Genomic DNA, 10660 nt, shown 5'->3' on the forward strand with positions numbered 1-10660 from the left:
ACTGAAGGTAATTGTCTTATTTTTGCTGCTTTGGTATACAGTAAATCATTTTCACCTTTAAGGTTTCATGTATTGTCCACTTCTCAATATATGGGTAATTTGTAAGTAGGGACAGTTAAAGCAGCGATACAAGAATATTTATCAATCATGAAAAGATCAACATTAAAATAGCGTTGGATTCACTTATACAAGATTTAATGCTGAAAACCGGAAAAGCGGTTTAAGCATCAACACGGCAATAAAATGTGAACAACGAATCCAAGCCAATCAACTGCAGAAATTAACCCAATTTAGGTTTCTTGAAATAATGTTTCCAGCACCTGGAAAATATAGGAAGTAGTGGAGTCAGTCAACAATCGATGATTGGCGTGAGGTATCGATGACTCTGCACTATCGATACCTCCCTTGGAACTATCGCATCGCAGCTCTACTTAAGTCCCACTTGAAAACATCCATCAAAAGTGTTGTTGTTCCGAGATTAGAGAGCGGGTGAGAGTTAATCAAACGAAACCGTTGGGTCCTGGTCCTACATTTAAAAAGTATTAATATTTGGGTGAAACTAACCAGCTGCAATAGATGATGCGGTCCCTTGCGCCATACAAATTGGTACTACCATTGCCCTACAGGAGTAATTGTGTGTATGTGTGTAGGTGGGTGAGTGGAAAAGTGATTCGAGAGAGGGATGCGGCCGACCAATATGCACTTCTCCCTGTGCTACCTGAGATCTAGAGTGTGGAGAGTGATTCTGTTGACTAGTTTGTGTGCTTGCGGCAAGCAGGGTCTGCGGTCCGGTGTGATACATCCCTCGCGAGTTGCTCCAAGTCGTAGTGGATGGTGTTATGGGTGCTGGGATGCGCCTAATTGGAGAGGCGCAAACGCTCAGTCAAAAGCTCCCGAAGTGTGAAAATTGCCTATATACAGAGGTGGTAAAAAGTATTTACACAACGGGTTCTTTTTCAATTGTCAACTAATTGAAAAAAAGCTCGCTGTGTAAATATTTTTGACCACCTCTGTATATTCGCCACCCGCCTGAAAGTGGGCGACGGCACGCAACCATCAACCAGAAGCATCATTACGCACACATGCAACTGGACATGGTGAACTCCACTCAAAAGAGCCGCTAGGCAGACATTGATTCATATGTTTATACACGTGTATGTAAATACATACAGCTGTGTTCATAAAAATAGCAGTGCTTGGGACCAGCGAGTTTCAGATAAAAAATTCCTATGATTTATAGTTGTAATGGTCAAATTTTTTCTATAATATCGTTAGGTATTTATTTTTAAACAACTTAACAAATGTTTCACAATAGTTTCGAAAATATAGATTAAAACAACATAATAGGCAGAAATTCTGGTGTTCACTGAAATAGCAGTGCTATAAAAAAATAGTAACAAAATTAAATTTTACTAAGACAGAACTTAGTTTTTCTTCTTTTATGTGTTAATTAGGGCCTAATACTTGGTTGGATAGCATTTGTTAGCCAGTACCGCCTTATACCCACGCGGCATGGGGTCCACCAGGTCCTGGCAACGTTTGGGGGATATTTTTGACCATGCATCCTACACAACTTGCCAAATCTGAGCCTTAGGCGTCGGGGAGTTTTTCGACACATTTTGTTTAATGTCCCCCCACACGTTTTTAATCGAGTTTAAATTGGAAGATGGTGCTGGCCAAGGCATTACATCAATTCGATTTTGGGTGAACCCATTCTTAGCCGAATTGCTTGTGTGTTTCGGATCATTATCCTGTTGGAATGTCTATTTTAAGGGCATATTATATTCAGAATATGACAGTAAGACATCAGTAAGTATATTTGCATATTCGTTTGGGTCTATAATACCATAAATCATATGTTATGGACTCATACCATTCTAAAAAAAACAAGCCCATACCATAATTTTCGGTCCACCATGGTTGAAAGTCATCAGTGGGTGTTTTGGGTGGTACTCCGTGTTTGGAGGTCGTCAGATATACTGTAGTGAACCAGTTCCACCAAATATAACTATTTTTGACCCATCAGTCCAAAGGATATAAAGCCATTTGGAGACTGACCAGTTTAAGTAGGTTTTAGAGAAGCTTAACCTTGCCATAATATGCCTAGGGCTAAGTAGGGGACCCTATCGTGGACTATTCGCACTGAAATTTTGATTCAGTAGTCGTCTCCGAATTGTAACGTCGCTGATTCCCAAGTTCAGCTCAGACTATATGTCCCTAAAGGATGCAAAAGGATAGACGTTGCTGTAAGGAACTATACGTCGATGCTCTAAATCTGTGGTTTTACGTATGGTACCACGGTTTTCGGGCTTCCATTCATATTTAATGGCATTGGATACCATTTTGGCAGAACATTCACGGGTTTTTTGAATGTCCTTACTTGATTTTCCATCCTTTCTTAGCTTAAGAATTGGCATTCTTTCCTCCTGGGAGCAGTGGTGTTCTCTACCCACTAAAATATAATTTTTTCTTTTTTAATTTATTGCCCTTTTAAATATACGAATTAACTTAACCAAACTCACTTATTAGAAAATATTGATAATTTCGGGACTTTACATTGGTCAAAACCAGACAATGGCTATTCTTATGAATAGCCTAAGGGTTGTGATTCAAGAATGCAAAAAAAAAAGGATAACATAAAAACTATCGGGGTTTTCTACACATTCCATTTTACAAAAATAAGTGGAATAAAAAGTCGATTTCGAAATAGGACATGGAAAAATACCTTCGTATTTATTAGTTTCCCTCGCACTGCTATTTTTATGAACACAGCTGTATATGACAATTGGTGAGAGCAGGAGCCGCTAGTTACGCACAGTGTCCTAATCGCACTAGCGCAAGGACACAAGGACACTTTCAAGGAGACAGATTGTGCAAAGGATTTGTTTGTCGTCTCAAATAAATAGCAAAGTTTGTTAGAGACAAATTGTTAGGTTTAATCAAACTAATTGCTTTATTCAAGGTAGCAGTGTGGACTAAAGGCAATGGTTTTTTCGAGAACTAAACTCATATTTTGCTTAAACTAAAAACGGTTTAATATAAATAAGTCAGCCAGGACCATTAAACTGCTCTCATCACAATTAATCTTCGCTGATCGTTTGTCGCAGCGGTCTATAACTATAAACTCAGGAATGGGAACACTACCAAACAAAGCTTGCTTCTGCAATCCAAAGTATTAGAAATGGTAGGAAATCGTAGAGTAAAAATTCACTCACTACAGGTAGAAGAAACCTTTTTCCACCTTATAAAGTATTTATGTATGTATTAACACTTAACACATACGCATATCCAAACTGGTTTCGAATTAAGCTTTATTACGCATTAATAAGAAATATATGGCTGATGTGTATATTTTACCGTACATTGGCATCCGTGTGGCAGGTGTAGACACTTTTTATGCAGCTGACACAATTTCTAAGCTATTGATTTTGTCTTCTATTCCTTTCCCATTGCTTGGAATTCCGATGTCTGGCCTATTGCCGGTGGTGGGGTGGCACTAGAAATTTGAAAACCGACCTATTTAATTGCAGAGTTTAAACTCATTTAAACTTCAAAACTATTACAGCAACATATGTATACATACATATGCATTCCTGTCCTTCCTAGTTTGTCGTTGTCCATAAAACCTACAATATTGAGATTAAGCATAAAGATTCTGGAAATATAGACGCAGTGCATGTTTATTGCATACCACCCAAAACCGATACGCCCACTCTTTAGAAAATTATCAAAACATATTTTCCTATTTTTATACCCGTTCGTTAAAAGTATGTAACAGGCAGAAGGAGTCGTTTCCGACCATATAAAGTATATATATGTATATATTCTTGATCAGGATGAATAGCCGAGTCGAGCTCTCCTTGAACGTCTGTCCGTATGAACGTCGAGATCTCAGGAATTATAAAAGCTAGAATGTTAAGTTCAGCATACAGATTCTAGAGATAGATTCTTGCGCAAGCTTGACCCATGTTGCCACCACCACTCTAACGTCCACAAACCGCATAAAATTGCCACAACCACACTTTTGAAAAATGTGTTGATATTTTTTCTTGTAAATTTCTATGGATTTGCAACAAAAAAATTTGGCACGCCCACTCTAACGCCCTAAAACCGCCCAAAACTGCCAGTCCCACATTTGTGAATATAGTAGTTTTATTGGTCTGTAAATTTCTATGGATTTTCCAAAAAACTTTTTGCCACGCCCACTCGAACGCAATAAAGCCGCCCTAAACTGCCACGCACACATTTAAAAAAAATTATTGTATTTTTTTATAATTTTATTAGTCCTGTAAATTTCTATCGATTTTTTTTGACACGCCCACTCTAACAGCCAAACCGGTCCCTTTCACACTTTGAAACAATTTTTTAATTGTTTTCATTTTATTTCCCAATATCTATCGATATCCCAAAAGAATGATGAAATTCATTCCCACTAGCTAATTAAGGGGTATCTGATAGTCTGGGAACACGACTACAGCATTCTCTCTTGTTAGTTTTGTAAATTCCTATCGATTTTATAAAAAAAACGTATTGCCATGCCCACTCTAACGCCAACAAACCGCCCAATCCTGTCACGACCACACTTTTGAAAAATATTTTGAACATTTTTTATATTTTTATTAGTCTTTTAAATTTTTTTCGATTTGGTAAAATTTTTTCCACGCCCACAAATCCTCCATTTCTTCTTATTATTTTCCCCGATGTCTATCGATATTTTAAATTAAAAAAATTAAAAATTATTATTATTCCCTCTTATTTCATTCTTGTATTAGTCTTTTAAATTTCTATCGATTTACCAAAAAAAGTTCTGGTACGCCCACAGTTATATGGTGGTTCTTCTAAAAACCACCAATAATCGCAATTTTTGTTTTTTATTTTCTTTCCAATTTCTATCGATATGCCAACAAGAATGTTGAATGCTTAAGCTGAGTAACGGGTATCTGATATTCAAGGATCTTGTTCAATTCATTTAACAGTTTTTAATACAAAGTTTGTTTAATTTACCATAGTGTATTTTGTAAGGGGAATGTACGAAATAGTTGTCACTGTGAAGATTCGGTAAAGTTGTGCATTTTCGATTGAAACACCTCCGGAACTCAATACAGGAAATACATATCGTTAACCGTAAAAAGCTTTTTAAATTACCTTTATCCATTTCCCCTCTGAACTATATACAGAATAACAGACAACAATCAAAAGACCGGTGTGTTCGAACCTTATCCTATCAATATCACTTTAGCGGAGTACTTATACAAATGAATCCTAAATGTATTTGAGCTTAAAAAGCGTTAGGCAGTTGGTTAATTTTTCTTCAACATCTTAATTTTTGAAGTGGAGATATGAGGGGCGTCTTCTTTTTAAAAATGTATTTCCAAAGATTGTAGTTTACAGTCAATTTATGATTTAGTATTTAAACCTCCCTTTTCCTGTGGTACTTCCATTAGCTCAGAATCGCGTATCTTATAGCAGCATATAGCGTTCTTTTTTTAATTATATGAGATAAGAAATTATAGAAGAAATATTTGTTTTTTAATGAAAAATAATTATAACTATTAATAGATTTTTATTTTCATACTACCAATATATCGATTTGTACGCATATATATATTATAGTTTGATATGTTGTTACTCTATTTATTAAATACATAATAATATTACGTTTAAAACTAGGACACACAACACAATTGCCACCTAGACGGGCAGTCTATGTATGTCAGAACCGGCGGTCTGCGGTGCTTATGATTTCTGATTTCGTGGTTGGCATAGTCAGAGCATTGGTTAGAGTTTTGAATTACTCGTAATTTGGAACCAGAAGTGTGTGGGGCCAAACATTTTATTGATTAGTTGTTGTGATTAGTTTATTGTCGCCGTTGTCCTGCCAATCTATTTAAAATTTTGCCAAACCCCTTTTTGCCTACAGTCCAAATAAAGCAGCTAACGAAGCAATACTTTTACTCATTGAAGTATAATGGCATCCGGCGGCTTAACGTGTGTAAAATACTTGACATTCTTTTGCAATCTTCTTTTTGCGGTAAGTCAGCATCACTTTCAACTATTTAATATAGTTGATTGCAATTTTAGCTTAAGTGGGGCTTTAATTTATGTTTTAAAATATTAAATTGGACACGTTGACCCCTGTGTAATTATCTTATTTTATATCTCTTGTAGAGTGAAGATTGAAATTTGTTTCAAAGCTTTAATTTAGATCAAATTACTTATTCCTTGTACTGTATACATGTCTAAAAATATAAAAGAATTATTGGGGGACTGTGAATTGTCAATTATTCTTTTTATTAAGAGAGAGTAATATACAATATATGTGTCTTATCTAACATTATATGTCATTTATCTAACAAAGCTCACTGGGCTTCTTATTTTTCTGGTGGGAGGCATGGTCCAACTAAACTATGCACATTATTCGAGCTTCGTTAGCGATCACGTCTGGACCGCTCCTATCATACTAATTATTGTCGGTGCCGCTGTAGCAGTCATATGCTTCTTGGGATGTTGTGGAGCCTTAAAAGAAAGCAGCTGTATGATACTCAGCTTTGCCCTCCTTGCGGTCGTGATATTTTTGTTTGAGATCGGACTGGGCCTTGCTGGCTATGTGAAGCATACCGGTCTTCATCAGGTTATGGAGTGTCAGTTTAACTCGACCATGCAGCACTACAAGGAACGGGCCGACTATCGCGATGCTTGGACTTTGCTGCAAACCGAGCTAGATTGTTGCGGCATCAATGGGCCCAACGACTGGGAAACCATTTTTCGTAATAGTACCCTACCTGCAGCCTGCTGTTCTCTTATTAATTTAAGCGAGGCCAAGGAATGTACAAATGTTCACGCAACTCAGCATGGCTGCTTGCAGAAGCTCTTAGAGATTTTGGATTCGAAGACATTAATTTTGGCCTCCGTTGTTTTGGGAGTGGCGGGTATACAGGTGCGAAGATAAACTAATATGTACTTAATTATATTAACAAAAAATGTTTCAATAGATGCTCACTATACTGTTCGCTTGCTGCCTCTATCGTTCGTTTCGCAGGAGCTACGATCATGTTTAGAATGCGAAGTGAGGATCCCGTATGCCGATTTTAAAAGGAAACAACAGTTTTTGTCATACCATGCTTCACAAGAACTATTACAAAAAGTATATCACAAAATATTCAGTTTTACTTGCCCATTGAACCCTGATTATCTTATTTATAACTAGGCGTTTTATATTAATTCTTCAAATTAGTTCTTCAAAAAATATAGTCGAAACCGATCCTATTACAGTTTTTTTCTTTGTAATCTAAATACCTCAGAATCCTCTGATGGTTAAATAGAAACCACTTGGGTTTAATCAAGAAACCTTTGTTGTACTTATGAATTAATAATTTATAAATGTTTGCATAGCATACAAATTTAAGTCCGCTTTACTAAGGCTGTCACTTTGATTCGATTTCCATATTAGAAATTCACTCACGTACTTTAATATTTCATATTATAATAAAGAGACCTCGTAGCGTTTATCTATGTAGAACCTTCATTCACATAAAGAATGTTTGAATGTATGTAAAGTGACGATGTGCATCTCTTCACAGTAAAAAAAAACAATTGTTTAATAATCATACAGATGCAGTGGCCTTGAGCAACAAAATAAGTGTTCGGTCGATGTGTGAGTCATTTTGGAATTCATGAGAAGAGCAATATAGCAAAAGACAACTAGCACCCAGGTTAAAAGAAAAAATACAAACTTCCCTTTTTACGTTTGTCCTTTAAGTTTTGTTTAGAACTCGAAACTGAAATTTAGCGTTATTCGAAATATAGTCATAAATGAGACTTGAGGATACAGAAAATTAAATTTGACTTACGGAACCAAAACATTATGGAAGAAAACTAATGATCTATAAAAATATTTGTATTTTGTGGGCTTTTTTCGAAAATTTTGTTATTTTTAAGCTCGGTTATGGAATTTGGTGTGAGAACATCCCCAAAAGAATGTCAACTGCATTTCAATTAATTTTTGTCACAGATTTTTACGACATGGGGACAATCTAGATACTGCCAGTACTGCCGAATTATTAAAGCGAGGAATGAAATGATTGAACGATTGTGGGCAAACTGCTAAAAGTCTGAGAACTGTGTACCATGATGAAAAATAGATATTCTGTGAACATATAGATATGTATGTAACTAATAAAATACAATCTTTAAATATATGTTTTTCATGTATTGCATTTTCTTCAGATAAGTAACAATTTTTTCAACATAAAACATCATCATTATCACAGTACAGTCAAATAAAGACTAACGAAAAAAAAAAATCTAAAAAAATATGCCTAAATATATCGAATTTACAATTTTGATATCGACTTATATGAAGATTAACTTTGAGGCTTTACAATAAAACAACCACTATACAACTATTTACATTTGTGTTATACAAAATAGTACTTAATTCTCTACGTCTACATCCGAATATTATGATGGTAATTTTTTAATATGTTTTTTATTATTTTAAAACTGGCATTCAAAAAAAAAACCTTGTCACTTTAATAAAAATATAATTTCAGTTTAAATAAGAAAATTTGTCATAAATATATAACCGCATTACGAGGTGGGATGGTGTTTGGAATTTTATTCAAAGTATAACTGTCGCTGAGAAGTCTGTTAATGTAGTTTTAAGTTTACAATTGTGATTTTTAAGGGAAGGGGGGTTTTAATTTGTCTGGGAAAAATGTGCAGTAACACCGCTGTTTGTTTGCAGCAAATTCTGCGTATTCCTTCTCCCAGTCCTTTTAAATAATTCTGTGTATTTCAGCAGTGGCATTTTTAATGCCCTCTAACTTACTAAGGTGAAAATTCCATGCATGGTCATGTCCACGAGATCATTTATCGGAGTGACTAGGTATGTGATGGATATCAATGTGTGTCAAGAGGGGATTGTTCACTATTTTCTTTTTAATGTTACAAGTTTCCCGAAGTCCGAGTCTATTAAGTAATAAGATTTATAAAATAAATAAAAATACTAAAACTGTTTATTGCTAAAGTTATTGAGGCACGAAGTGAGGACACAATCACAATCAAGCTATATTTAAATAATAATAACGCTAAGGCAATGTTTCTGCATATAGAAACTGTTCGCAGTTATAATCGGTTGTGTAATTCTGCTGTATATACCTTGTGATACTCCTCTGTTTAGTTGTAGTTTGCAGTTTCCCTTAATAAAACTTGTTTTCGGAGAAAGTCTGTTAACCAATATATATGGTGAGGGTTAAATTGGAGCTGTTGTAACTTAGACTCAAGAATTTCTACGTCTACGCAGTCGAAATCCTTTTGAAGATCTAGGTACGCTGCAACTACATGAAATCCTTTCACTTTAAGTGAATGGACTATATTTATTAACTCATTAATGCAGAGAGTGGCATATCTTAATTTCCTGGAAGAGTAGCATCTGCATCTATTTGGTAGTAGAAGATTACATGAACTGTTGTGGTCCAATCCAATTTATATTAGCCCTTCTGTTATCTTAAACAGAACGCATATGAGACATATAGGTCTGAAGTTTGAAACCACTGAGGGGTCTGTGTTTTTTTTTTTTTTTGGTATCGGGACTACTTTGATCTCTCCCTAAGTTTCTGGGATTTGACCTGATAACCATATTGTATTAAGCAGATTAATAGATTTGTCGAGGAAACTGTTTGTATCATTCGATACGTATTTCGTATTTGTATGGTTCGTATTTCGTATGGTTATACGTATGGTTCGTATTTGTTTGGTCCTGTGATTTTAATTTTGTCTGCCCTGGTTATGTAGTCCAAAGATTGTTAAATGGAGTCTAAGCTTGAAAAATTTACACTTTCGAAGGCAGATGTCACTCTGTTGTGGAGTGTTTTGTATTTTGACATTAGTATTTATCTTATTAATTATAACTTCAATCGGGAAGTGATTGCTGTTAGAAATTTTCGACTTGGAGGAGCTCCACGAAATGTTAAGGTTGATTCTGTTTCAGAAAGTTTGATCTAGAACCGAATGTTGGTCTGGACTGAGAGAAAAGGTTAAGGTTAAGGTAAAGGCAATATTAAGACATATAATGATGATATTAATTTTGAATTGAAGTCCCCTCCAATTATGCTAGGGCTGGGTAAGTTAGCGGCATAATTAATAAGGTCTCTGAGACCATGCTTGAAGTGTTCTATTGTAGTGGTTGTGGAATATATAGGCTAAATATGTTGCAATTATTCTTAGGGTTCCGAGTTTGGATTCCTATGTTTTCTATCCTATCAACAGACTTCTATCAACAGGATTCTGTTGGATGCTGCTTTTGATATATAAGCCAACGCCACCGTAGCGTTGGTCGGCGTGGTATCATTGATTATATCCCTTAATAACTCTAAAAAATTTCCTGTGTTGTTATTTCTTTCCGTTATAAATTCTGTTATTTTTTTCATAGGCTACGTTGAAGTGATTCTGAGTATGATTTCTTTGTGTATTTGGTTCTTTTGCTACTTTGGCGTAAGAGTTAAGGCTGTGAATACTCTTGGCCGATTGGATTGAGTTATTGAGAGTGTTATTAGTTTGCTGACAATGCCAGGATGGCGAGGGGTATGAATGTTGGTCTTGAAAAGCCGGGGCTTCTCTTTGAAACAAAAAAGGGTACCTTGCGCGGACCTTCTGAATT

General features: G+C 35.5%; 1 protein-coding gene across 3 annotated transcripts; it reads left to right on the forward strand.

The window, feature by feature from the left end:
- The first annotated feature begins 376 nt into the window (after positions 1-376).
- On the forward strand, positions 377-8198 carry LOC6733073 (CD63 antigen). Of its 3 annotated transcripts, XR_001600015.3 has the most exons (5): positions 377-489; positions 5921-6031; positions 6359-6937; positions 6993-7144; positions 8012-8198. XR_001600015.3 is itself a non-coding variant. In XM_016180500.2 (4 exons), the coding sequence occupies exons 2-4, from the start codon at positions 5969-5971 to the stop codon at positions 7056-7058; spliced, it is 708 nt and encodes a 235-aa protein (XP_016025778.1). In that variant the 5' UTR covers positions 377-489; positions 5921-5968; the 3' UTR covers positions 7059-8198. The 3 variants fall into 3 exon arrangements, 2 of the variants coding, with proteins under 2 accessions (XP_016025778.1, XP_044778292.1); XM_016180500.2 differs by having other exon boundaries at positions 6993-8198; XM_044922357.1 differs by lacking the exon at positions 377-489 and adding an exon at positions 588-606 and having other exon boundaries at positions 6993-8198.
- The last annotated feature ends 2462 nt before the right edge of the window (positions 8199-10660 follow it).

This window comes from Drosophila simulans, chromosome 2L (genome assembly GCF_016746395.2).
Source record: "Drosophila simulans strain w501 chromosome 2L, Prin_Dsim_3.1, whole genome shotgun sequence".
NCBI classification, from domain to species: Eukaryota; Metazoa; Arthropoda; class Insecta; order Diptera; family Drosophilidae; genus Drosophila; species Drosophila simulans.

Coding starts and splice junctions, on each gene's coding strand:
- LOC6733073 (XM_016180500.2), top strand. CDS start 5,969: ATGGCATCCGGCGGCTTAACGTGTGTAAAATACTTGACATTCTTTTGC. Junction 6,032..6,358: donor TTTGCAATCTTCTTTTTGCG/GTAAGTCAGCAT, acceptor TATCTAACAAAG/CTCACTGGGCTTCTTATTTT. Junction 6,938..6,992: donor TGGGAGTGGCGGGTATACAG/GTGCGAAGATAA, acceptor ATGTTTCAATAG/ATGCTCACTATACTGTTCGC.